This window comes from Rana temporaria, chromosome 5, assembly GCF_905171775.1.
Source record: "Rana temporaria chromosome 5, aRanTem1.1, whole genome shotgun sequence".
NCBI classification, from domain to species: Eukaryota; Metazoa; Chordata; class Amphibia; order Anura; family Ranidae; genus Rana; species Rana temporaria.
In genome coordinates, this window is record NC_053493.1 from 86,976,900 (window position 1) to 86,990,349 (window position 13,450).

The window sequence follows — 13,450 nt, forward strand, 5'->3', positions numbered from 1 at the left end:
TCCATTAAGCAGGCTGGAGGTGTAGATTCTGGGATGGATTCTGAAAAGCTCAACCAGGTTCCAGGAATGTCAACCATAGCAAAGCAAAAAACATATATAAATCAAAAGACTGGCTTAACAGAAAATTGTTAATATTTCCGAAAATTAACTATTGGCAGATGACCATGAGAGTCCATTCACACAGGGGCGGCACGACTTTGGGGGCGACTCGGCAAGGCGACCTGAAGACGACTTCAGAGGTGACTTGCAAAATGACATCTGTATAGAAGTCAATGCAAGTCGCTCCGAGTCGCCCCCAAAGTCGTACAAGAACCTTTTTCTAAGTCGGAGCGACTTGCGTCGCTCCTATTTGAATGATTCTATTGAATAGAACGGGACGCGACTTGTCAGGCGGCTGTTGCCCCTGACAAGTCGCCCCTGTGTGAATGGGCTCTTAGGCTCTCCCCTAAACAAATTGTATTTTGGTCTAGTGGACCAACATATAATATGCAATAAAAACGTGTTCTACATAAGATTAATTTTTTTGATTTCCTAATGTTTTGGCTCTAAATAAGCAAATAATGGCATCCAGATTCTATTAGGCAGCTCTGGGCGCTGTCCACAAATCCAGGACTGAATGGCATAGCAGGTATCTGCTGGTCAATATTTCAGCAAACTATTTACTATTTACACTTGTAAATCAAATACTTACATAAAAACGTTTTCAAAATGCATGTAGCAGCGTACTATGAGCCAGGCCCCAAATCTGAATACTGCTGCATTCACAAAGTAATTCATGGACTGTGCAATGGCGTATGTTATTCCATAGAGAGGAGCTTTCTTAAGAGAATCTCTATCAGAATAAAAACAAAGAATAATCAAAATATCAGTAACACTTTATATTTTTCTATTGGACAATAATAATTAATGGGCACTTGTGGCTATACTATGGACATTAATCTATTTACAAATTTTAAACTGGCAATAAAATAGCTTTAGAAAAAGCCACCCCTAAGCTCTTTAGCTGTGTTTAATGTGAAGCTATTCATTCCAAGTGTATAAAGGACAAGCCGCAACTCCATACATGCTCTTACATGCCATCTAAACTATCGTTTAACAAAAATTTTTTTTTTATTGTGAATTATACAGTACAGACCAAAAGTTTGGACACACCTTCTCATTCAAAGAGTTTTCTTCATTTTCATGACTATGAAAATTGTAGATTCACACTGAAGGCATCAAAACTATGAATTAACACATGTGGAATTATACATAACAAAAAAGTGTGAAACAACTGAAAATATATTTCATATTCTAGGTTCTTCAAAGTAGCCACCTTTTACAGCAGACGCATCTCTAGAACTGTTAAGAGGAGACTGTGTGAATCAGGCCTTCATGGCAGAATTTCTGCTAGGAAACCACTGCTAAAGAAAGGCAACAAGCAGAAGAGACTTGTTTGGGCTAAAGAACACAAGGAATGGACATTAGACCAGTGGAAATCTGTGCTTTGGTCTGATGAGTCCAAACTTGAGATCTTTGGTTCCAACCCCCGTGTCTTTGTGCGACGCAGAAAAGGTGAACGGATGGACTCTACATGCCTGGTTCCCACCGTGAAGCATGGAGGAGGAGGTGTGATGGTGTGGGGGTGCTTTGCTGGTGACACTGTTGGGGATTTATTCAAAATGTAAGGCATACTGAACCAGCATGGCTACCACAGCATCTTGCAGCGGCATGCTATTCCATCCGGTTTGCGTTTAGTTGGACCATCATTTATTTTTCAACAGGACAATGACCCCAAACACACCTCGAGGCTGTGTAAGGGCTATTTGACCAAGAAGGAGAGTGATGGGGTGCTGCGCCAGGTGACTACCTCTTGAAGCTCATCAAGAGAATGCCAAGAGTGTGCCAAGCAGTAATCAAAGCAAAAGGTGGCTACTTTGAAAAACCTAGAATATGAAATATATTTTCAGTTGTTTCACACTTTTTTGTTATGTATAATTCCACATGTGTTAATTCATAGTTTTGATGCCTTCAGTGTGAATCTACAATTTTCATAGTCATGAAAATAAAGAAAACTCTTTGAATGAGAAGGTGTGTCCAAACTTTTGGTCTGTACTGTATATTCTATCTTTACATTTTTTACTGTGGTTTGCTTTTTTAATGAACAACTCCCAATCCTCCTTTCCCTCCTATTTCATTGCATCAATTTGAGAATTACGAGGCTAATTGGAAGCCTCTGTGTCCAATGAAGGGGGGTGGGGAGTGTTTCTTACAAATACAGTAAAACCTTGGTTTGTGAGCATAATTCGTTCCAGAAACATTCTTGTAATCCAAAACACTTGTATATCAAAGCATTTTTATTACAGGGTATAAAAGAGAAGAGAGGCACCTCTAAGTGTAGCAATAAGTTGCTAAATGTTGTACCTTCATTAAATGTAACCATATTGTTACACTTGTAGGCTACTCTCCTCTTCTCTTTTATACTCAGTTGTGACATGACGCTACTCTTATATCAAGACATCGCTTGTATATCAAAGCAAAATATATAAAAACTTTTTGCTTGTCTTGCAAAATGCTCTCAAACCAAGTTACTCTCAAACCAAGGTTTTACTGTATATTTGTTGTGCTGTTTTGTACATCAGTGTTGTGAACAAGGCCTTTGCGACTGAAACACGTCTACCTCTGCTGTATTTTTTATGGAGATACAATAAATTCGGACTGATTAAAGGGCATGTATGGAGTTGTGGATTGCCCTTTATCCATTTATCACTTTGGCAGCTGAGCAACTGCACATCCTGTACCCGACTGCTGAGGAGAAGTTTCATTAATCTGGGGTAGTAGCGCCTTTATTTGTTGTTTATGTATTCATTCTAAGTGCCTGAGAGCAATGGCTCTCCTGGGTCTCGCTCTCCTCATTGGTTCACACAGAAGTCTGAGTCATTGGCTCCTGCTGCTGTCAATCACAGCCATTGAGCCAATGGGGGGGGGGTGAGCTGTGTGTGAATGAACAATGATGGGAGCGAGCCTGCTTGAGTTCCCCCATAGAAAAAGGTGTGCTATGGGGGCACTCAGCATGGGGGAGGAGTCAGGAATGCTGACACAGGACCCAAGAGGAGGATCAGGGCTGCTCTGTGCAAAACCACTGCACAGTGCAGGTAAGTATAACATGTTTGGAATCACTTCCTTAATAAATTCCTTAACCTGTAGGGTCTTTGCAAACTGTCATTATACTTTTCATAAAAAGCATCTTCTTTTGTCAGTGACACCAACGTCCGTATATTTTCCACAGCTTCAGTTGATATCTAAATAAGATGAGAAAAGAGATGTAAATATAACTAGTCTTAGATTGTGCTTAAATCATTAAACAACTGGTTAAACTTTCAGCTCTTTTATTGACACTTTCTCCCCCTTCCTGCCCAGGCACATTTTCAGCTTTCAGTCTTTTAAAGACAATTGCGTGGTCAGCACTGGACCCAAATGAAATTTTTATATTTTTTTTATTACACAAATAGAGCTTTATTTTAGTGGTGGGTTTTTTATTTTCTTCGAAAGAAACTAAAACAGACCGTAAATTTAGTGTTATGCCGCATACACACCATCACTTTATGTGATGAAAAAAAACGACATTTTCTGTGAAGTAAAAAAATGACGTTTTTGAAACTTCAATTTTCAAAGATGAAGTTGCCTACACACACCATCGTTTTTCTCACAATGTTCTAGCAAAGCGAGGTTACGTTCACCACGTTTTTCCATTGAAGCTTGCTTCATAAGTAGCTTCTGGGCATGCGCGGATGAAAAAACGTCGTTTTAAACGACGTTTTTGCTACACACGGTCAATTTCTGTGAAGTAAAAGTTGACGTTTTGAAAAACGACACATAAAATTGAAGCATGCTTCAATTTTTTTTGGTCGTTTTTTAGAAGACATAAAACGACGTTTTCCCCCACACACGGTCAATTAAAGTGACGTTTTTAAAAACGTCATTTTTTTTCATCACATAAAACGACCGTGTGTACGCGGCATAAGATGGACTAGCAGAATTTGACACACTAATAAACTGAATAACTTTTGAATAACAACAGACTTACTGGCTAGTTCACCAGGTGAAAATAAAAGAGAGCCAAGAAAAGAAAGTGAATGCAGCCATCACAGCTAAGAACCGCTAATCAGCAAAATAATACTGTATACTGTATGTTTGCTTTTGGGTTTAATACTGCTTTAAGATAGACCTTTTTAATTAAATAAAAAGGCAAAGCCTTCTTATGTAAATATGATTGCTCCATTGTGCATATATATTTTCATAATTACAAATGATACAAAAAAAACTTGTAAATATTAAAGCTAGGTACACACGGGAAGTTTTTTTTAATGAATCCAATGTTAGTGCAGTGATCTCCCTGCCATTGGCCTGCGACCGGCTGATATTTGGCCTATGTGTACCAGCCTTTAGGACTTGTCTACATCCATGGTGGATTGTTTTCAAGGGGCAGTGGCTACTGTATCAGGCATTCAAAAGGCAAACACTGCTGCCCCCTGAGTACCCTTTTTCTAAAGGGATTGTAAATGGGAATATTGCACAGCAGCTATGAGCGAACAAGGACTTATACATTCTGATAACCTGCATCTGGATTAATTAAGAATGACAGCCTACCCCCCCCCCCCCCCCCTTAAACAATGGCTGCACTGCAGTACAACATAACACACATGCCTTGCTTTATGAAGTTCTGCATTATAAAATAAAAATGCGCCATGTCCAATTTTGGCTGCATTGTGATTCGTTGACTGTTATAACACAATGCACATTGATGTGCAAACAAGAACATGTTTGTTAAAGGGTCACTAAAGGAAAAAAAAATGTTTTGCTGAAATGACTGTTTACAGGATATAGAGACATAAAAGTTAACTGATTCCTTTTAAAAATGATTAAAAATAGATTCAATTCAATCATATAATGTGCCTCTAGTTTCACTTTCGTTTTTAAACTGGTTTCATGTTTCTGTGAAGTAAAGAGACCCACAGAACAAAAACAAAGAAATCCAGGGCAGTGTTTTGTTTTTAAAATGAATCTGATTGGTTCTGAGGAGTTTTAGACACACATCTTAGACCACAGTGAGAAGCTGCCATGAGATTGTTCATAAGGAGCCAGACAAGCAGGAAGTGTGGAGATCACAGCAGAATTACAGCAACTTCAAAGCAAAAACGAACAATGAGGGCATGAAACCAGGACTGCAGTAAGGTAAAGGAAGCTATTTAGCTAAAAAAAAAAAAATTATTTTAGTGATTCTTTAACTTATTATTACAGCACTTGGGCCTATAGGCTGCTGCTGGGAAGCAGATAAATATAAGACTAGTGCTACATGCATGGTTTTCTTTTTTTGCTGATAATTTAACCACTTGTTAACAATCATTGTCACATATATAAAATTAGTAGCTCATTGATTGCAGTGTGCAGCAAATGAGGTGACTGGTGACAAGCGGCTAAATCTTTCAGTAGGAAGAGAACAAAATTGCCAATCCAGCTCTAGCTTAACTTTTACAGCATCTTTTATGGTAACTTTCACAGAAGTGTAATCAATATTGTGGCCAGAAATTTTATAGCTTTAAAACATTTTATGCTACAAAGGAAAAAAGGTTATGTAAGGGAAAGCTGTATAGAATTGGGCACAAAGGCTGGCTATACTTAAAGTACACTGTACTTTAACCCTAAGGGCCCAGGGTGCATAATGACTGGAATGAAAAAGGATATGAATACAATCCATGAGTGTGTGTGATAACCAGGTGAGATATAGAACATATTATTAGGATTTAAATGATGCTATGTATTTCAATCTCTTCATTGAGGCCATCCGGTGACAGGGAACCCAACATATAAATCCAAAATAAATATCTTTAGACTAGATATAATATTATTGTTCACATTCCAGATAATTTCTTATATGCACTGTGTATTTTTGACTTTGCTGATTCCTGAGTTAATCCCTGTTTAGTGGTACAGAACTCTATTCTAAGCTATCTTGGCATAGTGATTATACTGTCTAGCGGACTGTGTCTGAGCTTACCTTTTTTATGTTTATTTATGCTCAAACCACCATTTATTCTAACCTGTATCAATACATTGTGTTAATTTACCATTGAACAATCTTGTGCCTATTTCCCGGTGCTAATTCATAACCGAGTTAAAGGTATCCATTCTGCTTGCATGCAGTAGCTTTCATCCAACCAGGTGTGTCAGAGGGGCTGAGGTTGTTCTTGGAGTCGAGGTGCAGAACAAAGAGCTCAAATTACCAAGTGGTTCCTTTGGAAGAGTAGTAATACAGGCACACATGCACAAACACACATTCAATAACACTTTCAGAGATGATATCATTGTCTACAATGTGAAATTGAAAAAAACATACTCTCCCAGCTTCTTCCAAGGCCTTTTGATCTTTTGATGCGTGTCCTGCTATAGACTTCAGCCTAATGATGTTGGCTCCAATCAAGAATGGAACACAGGCCAAGATAAGCAGTGTCAGCTGCCAGCCATGTACAAAAGAAATGAGGATTGCGGCAAGCAGAGTGCACACTGTCATTGTGAGTAATCCCAGTCGGCTCCCAGTAGCCTACAAGGCGGAAAGAAAAACACTTTAAAAGTAAATAAATCTCCAAGCAGCACATTACTATTTTTCTATTAGTATCCAACATAAGAAGGAATACCACCCTATTTAAGCCAATAATTTATATCGCTATATAGAGCAATACATGTTATTTGAGTTCAAATGTAAACATTAAATGAATTGCATCTATTTTGTTAAACACAGACAATTGCATTTTTAAATAAAATATTTGTTTTCACATTTCCATTTTTTTTTACTGATTTCCTACAGTCTCTTTACAGACACTTCCTGTCTACATGTACTCTAGTGGTGGCGGCATGACATTTCTAAGTGCAGGTTGACAGGTGACATCAATGGATCATGTCTTTGCAATGTGTGTGGAAACGGCCACATGGTATCTCCATGAGAAGCATGTGGGACAGGGTGACAATGCAGGAGCACAACTGGAAGACAAGGAAAGGCCATTGTCACCCTATACCAGAAAATGGCCTCACCAAAAACCTTCATGGCTAAATCACTATTATTTTAAAGATTTAGAAGTATTAAAGATAACTTTTGAATGTATATCAACATTCTTTTACCAAATTTTTTATTGGAAGGAAAACAACATGGCACGTACATGAATAAAGCCTTACATATATCATACCAATGAAGTCATTGGATGGTCAAAAGATAGACACAACACACCCACCCAGAGGTGGATAAAAACATTCCGAGACAAATGAGCATAAGAATGTAGGAGGGACACGATCAACAGAAAAATAAGGCCAACATATAATATAGAATGTCCCATTGTGGTCAACCAAAGGAGGGAGACAAGAAACATTCATTAACGGGCCTAGCAGGCAGTTAAAAAACATGTATTGTAAAAAGGGGAAGGGGCTTGGTGGCTCAAAATTAGCAATAAAAAAAGGGGGGAAAGTAGTGACCCTCAAGCAAGAGGGGGAAAGAGCCAAGAGAGAAAAGATGGGGGAGGGGAGGGAAAGGAGGGACCTTACCACGGGAGACAACAACCATTATTCCCAAAACCAAGGACAAAGAATGGGGGACTACAAGCATAAACTCTCGGATCACAAGTTGAGCAACCACTTAGTAAAACGGGAGACTAATTGGTAATCAAGCGTTTATCAACATTCTAAAGCTGATATGAGACTAATGATGTGGTCTACATATATTTTAATATAAAGAATGATTTTAAGTTATAGCTGGAGGCAAAATAACACAAGTCTAATGTGTCAAATTAATTTTAGAAGCTTTGGCTCACTTATATAATCCATGGCCCATACAGAATCTAGGTTTAATTAATAGAAATATGGGGCCTAATCCACAAAAGGGATACGCCGGCGTATCTACTGATACGCCGCCGTATCCCTTTTTTTTATCTATGGAACTGATCCACAGAATCAGTTTCACATAGATAGGCAGAAGATCCGACATGTGTAAGGGACTCTGGCCCCGTACACACGACCAGTTTCCTCGGCAGAATTCAGCTTCCGACCGAGTTTCTGGCTGAATTCTGCCGAGAAACCCGGCCGTGTGTACACTTTCGGCCGAGGAAGCCGACGAGGAGCTCGGCGAGGAAATAGAGAACATGTTCTCTATTTCCTCGTTGTTCTATGGGAGCTCTCGGCCCGCCGAGCTCCTCGGCGGCTTCAGGGCTGAACTGGCCGAGGAACTCGATGAAACACGTCGAGTTCCTCGGCCGTGTGTACGAGGCCTCACACTGTCGGATCTTAGGATGCAGTACCGCAGCCGCCGATGGGGGCATTTCTCGTCGAAATGCCGCTTCGGGTATGCAAATTAGCACTTACGGAGATCCACAAAGCTTTTACGCTTCGTTTTTTCTCCGTAAGTATTAGTTTGCCGTCGCAAAATTAGGGCTGCTTTTACAAGGCCTAAACTGTTTACACCTTGTAAAAGTAGACCCTTCTATCCCGCGTCGCTGTCATTTTTAAAAAAAAAAAAAAAAATTCCCACCGCAACTCTTTTTTTTACGCCCGTCGCGATTCTCAAAACCCGGCGCAACGTAAAACCGCGCAAAGCCTGTCGGGAAAATGACGTCGGGAGCATGCGCAGTACGTCCGGCGCGGGAGCGCGCCTAATTTAAATGGGACTCGCCCCATTAAATTAGGAACGCCTTGCGGCAGACAGATTTAAGTTACACCGCTCAAAATTTCTAGGTAAGTGCTTTGTGGATCAGGCACTTAGGTAGAGATTTTGCGGCGGTGTAACTTAAATGGGAAAAAATACGTTGCGCCGGGTTTTTGTGGATTAGGCCCATGGAGATTAGTTTAAGACTACCTTGTAGGACAATTGTGAAGGGATGCTCAAATAATTTTATAACCCAGCTTGCACCATTTCCATAATGCTAGAAAATCTCTGGGACCAATGCGATATTATTACCTTCTCTTAACAAAATAAGAAAAACAGCCTTTTCACAGGAGGGAGGGGGAAAAGTCACAGCAATACTGATGGTACAGTCATTCAAATAATATTTTGCAACAGTAAGAAAAATGCTGATGTACAGAAACGTGAATGTGCCTACTATAGATGGCTTTTGTCCCTTTTAGCAATTTTAGATGCCAGTGTCTGCTTCTCATTGACTTTGACGCATGCGCGGTAGCTTCCTAGGCATAGGTAGGGTGCAGCAAGATGGCGGCGACGGCATTGAATGTGACGAGCGCATGCTCGTCGTACGCGATGACGTCACCACGTTCTTGCCTTCCAAAAGAACCGCGGTTCTTTTGAAAGGAGTGTCTGTACACTTGGGTGGCAAGAGATTCTTGCCAAGAATCTCTTTAGGAAAAACAACAGTTTTTTCTTGACGAGATTCTGGCCCGTGTGTACAGGGCTTAAGCGAGAGTTATAATCCCTGTCAGGATTTTCTTTTCGCCATCTGTGTCCCAAACAGAAATTGAGAAGAAATCCCTGCAAAGTGAGGGAATCCCTAGTTGTCATCAGGATCACCAGACCCACTAGACCCAGTGTGCCCATTTGAACATTTGCCCTCTATTACTGTACCGGGAATAACCCAATTTGTTTTTTTACTTTCATATTTGAAGATAATGGTAATAATAATGGATGACAAATGGAGAGAAGGAATCTCCCTAATGGGGGCACAGACAACAATAAAAATGTTTTGCCTTTAGTTATACTTTAAAGTCTAAGCTCACCTTTCCTCAGTAGCTATTAAAAGCCTGTATAAAAGGTAATTAATTTTATTGTCATAACTGTATGCCATGTGGGACCCACTGGACTCTCAGGTAGCAATTCTCACATTCTGCCTTGTTGCTTGGATGTAATAAACATTGGATGCTTGTTCCCAAAATGTAGACCCCTTTCACACGGTCACCTCTGCTATGTGGAATCCACTTGCTCAGCGGGGGATCTCTCTGCTGATCCACGCTGAGAAGGCAGATGACAGGCCATGTCCGCTCCGCTTTGCAGAGCTGACACGGACACAGTCCTGCTCTCCTCTATGGGGCAATCGGATGGAAAAACAAGTAGTTGCAAGCACCAACAGGTATCTACACTTCAGCACTGTTACTTTATAAATGTATTAAGCCAGGCCAGGTTTACTTTACTCCCTTGCCAACACCTCCTGCTGACACTTTAAGGGGTTCTGAAAAACGGAGGTGGAGTTTCCGAATCATGTGACCCCTGTGATTGACTGTCACAACATATCAGCGACAGCTCGGTCAGTGTGCTGGCAGTGGTGTAAATCTGGCACATGGGTGCCACACATATACGTTAGGTGGTCAGCAAAAGGATAAAGAGCTATAAAATGCATTTCTTTACCAGCTATAGAGCTACAGTGCCTTGGAAAAGTATTCATAGCCTTTGAAATTTTCCACATTTTGTCATGTTACAACCAAAAACGTAAATGTATTTTATTGGGATTTTATGTGATAGATCAACACAAAGTCGTTCATAATTGTGAAGTGGAAGGAAAATTATAAATGGTTTTCAAAATGTTTTACTAATAAATATCTGAAAAGTGTGGCCCGCATTTGTAGTCAGCCCATTCAGCCCAGTCAGAGCGGCCACGCTTCATGTCCTGTGTGAGTAAGGTGGAATTCCCCTTGAAGTTTTCCGCAGTCATCAGTGAAGAAGGAAGGCACAGTGTCATACGACAAAAAAAGCATATTGTATGAGAATAAAATGCTATAATCAAATCTGGCTAGCCAGTCGCTCGGAATACTTACTATTGGAAGTGTCTATTGATACCATCTGGCTGGTTTCCTATTGATTGGTTCCGTATTGAATATTCTCCATAAGAGTGCCTGAGGCCTCGTACACACGGCCGAGGAACTCGACGTGCCAAACACGTCGAGTTCCTCGGCGAGTTCAGCCCTGAAGCCGCCGAGGAGCTCGGCGGGCCGAGTTCTCCCATAGAACAACGAGAAAATAGAGAACATGTTCTCTATTTTCTCGACGAGTTCCTCGGCGGCTCCATCGGGCCGAAAGTGTACACACGACAGAGTTTCTCGGCAGAATCCGGCTCTGACCGAGTTTCTCGCTGAATTCTGCCGAGAAACTCTGTCGTGTGTACGAGGCCTAAGGCCCCGTACACACGACCAGTTTCCTCGGCAGAATTCAGCTTCCGACCGAGTTTCTGGCTGAATTCTGCCGAGAAACCCGGCCGTGTGTACACTTTTGGCCGAGGAAGCCGACGAGGAGCTCGGCGAGGAAATAGAGAACATGTTCTCTATTTCCTTGTTGCTCTATGGGAGCTCTCGTCCCGCCGAGCTCCTCGGCGGCTTCAGTGCTGAACTGGCCGAGGAACTCGATGTGTTTGGCACGTCGAGTTCCTCGGCCGTGTGTACGAGGCCTAAGAGTTTCATAGAAAACTGTCTAATATTGGAGTCGTTTTGGATTCTGGACACCAGTACCCTATTAGCTTGATCGACCCGATAAGTGTATACTTACTTAGGTCTGATCCCTCTGGTAAGCCTCTCATCATTATTACCCGGTGGTGGACCTTCTATCAATTTTCTCGATTACACAGTCACTTTCAGTTGGATTGCTTTGATTTTCTTCACAGACTTTAATCAGCATATTTACACAAAGTATATGTATAGTCAAAACTTTTTTAGTTTTATTTAGAGGAGGGGAATGTTAGAATCCATGTCATATTTTTTTTTGCCATCCCAGCTTGGAAGATTTACCCTCTCTATCCTGGTGACCATTATTATTATATTATTATTATTGTTATACAGGATTTATATAGCGGCAACAGTTTACGCAGCGCTATACAATAAAAGGGGGACAGTACAATTTACAATACAGTTCAACACAGAAAGAATAGTAGGGCCCTGCTCATGAAGCTTACAATCTAAAGGGACCATTATCACCAGGACCAAAAATAAAGGGAAAATTCAAAATTTTGAGTGGTCATCTGAAAAGGAAAGAGAAAATAGGTAAAATCCTCCACTTGGCACACCTGTTCCAGTGACAACTAAGAGGGAAGAGAAATCTTCTCTCAATTCCTGGTAAATCTTAAGGACAGGATTTGAATATAAATCTCCCCAGTGGGTAACAGGCAGGAAAAAAATAAATAAAAGGGTTTTTAACTCTTACCTACTAAAGTTTCTGTTATACATACACTTAACAATCGAATGGAATGACCATTTAAAATAGTCAGAAAAATGTAATGAATACCAAACATATAAAAAGTCACTCATACTTACTCCTTTAATTTGAGAAGCATCTGTTGCAAGCCTTGTCAGTAGTACACCAACAGCATTTTTATGGTCATCATAATATCCCATTTCCTGTAAGATTATTACTTTGTTAGAGGTATAGTTACTCAGAATGACAAAGCCTTGTCTTCTTTGGATTATGTATTTAACTTGTATGTACTTTCACTTTTTTAATACCATTAAGTGTCTACATATAGCAAAATAAAAGTTTGAATCCACTCTAGTGTATTTTACAGTGGTCGTAAACTCTTACATATATTATCCCCATTAAAGTGACCAGCCCCAGGTAATACTTAGGTTAAACAAAGCATTCTGCATAAATTGTATCTGTTTTTCTGCAGCCCTCTCTTCTCTATTGCCACCTAAAGCACACATTTTATACAGCATCTCAGAGCTCCAGAGGGAAGGGTCAGGGGATCTGGCATCACACACTGCACACAATAGAGCAGGGAGCCGAGTGTAATCTGGTACCTAAATGGAGGGAATTGCCTCCTCCTCCCCCCCCTTCTTCCGCTGCCACATTTGGCACCTTTTCGGGGGGGGGGGGCGAGGTGGGAGCAGGTACCTGGTTTTAATAGGTACCTAGATTTGATGCTGCCAGTAAATCTGTAGTTTTCACTTCCCTTTAATAGACCAAGCTGTCCAGCTGACGTGCCATTTAGAGGGATGAGACAAACCATTTAACTACTCTGACAGGGATGTTTGCATTTAGCTGGAGATGGGCTTTAATTTGTTCCTCTCCACAGGTTGACAATGCTACTGTCCAAGGGTGGTAGTTACTCAGGGCTCAAGTCCTGCGGGAACACGTGGGAACGGAGTCCCTGCACTTTTTTCACAGCAGGAACGCAGTTCTCTTTGCAGGACTAGAGCAGCCGAGCCGCCCGAGCCAATACTTCACTAAGCAGCGATGCCCAGCTCGAGTCACTGTCAGGGGCAGGCGAACCTTAGTAATCCTTTAAGTTACTGGCCGCTTCTTGTATATGGATTCAATGGGTAGTGTGCAGGTATTCCGTCACTTCCTCAATGCTGCAAAGTCTGGGACCTTTTGTCATTGTTCCTAGGAGACATTGCGGAGGTCTGCCGCGAGTTATCGCGGGATTTAGAAAGAACCGGCTTAAAGCGGCCAGTAACATAAAGGATTACTAAGGTACAGTGGATGGAAAAAAAACATGCG

The 13,450-nt window shown here is 40.9% G+C and overlaps 1 protein-coding gene across 1 annotated transcript in view; it reads right to left on the bottom strand.

Annotated features, from left to right (window-relative positions):
- The window catches only part of LOC120940145 (ATP-dependent translocase ABCB1-like), a 79,309-nt gene that overhangs the window by 11,647 nt on the left and 54,212 nt on the right, over positions 1 to 13,450 (bottom strand). The window contains exons 21-24 of the mRNA XM_040352817.1: positions 12,265 to 12,348; positions 6,377 to 6,580; positions 3,181 to 3,281; positions 692 to 832 (exon numbers count right to left, since the gene is read on the bottom strand). Of these exons, the coding sequence (XP_040208751.1) occupies positions 692 to 832; positions 3,181 to 3,281; positions 6,377 to 6,580; positions 12,265 to 12,348 (530 nt within the window). The remainder of the gene's footprint in view (positions 1 to 691; positions 833 to 3,180; positions 3,282 to 6,376; positions 6,581 to 12,264; positions 12,349 to 13,450) is intronic.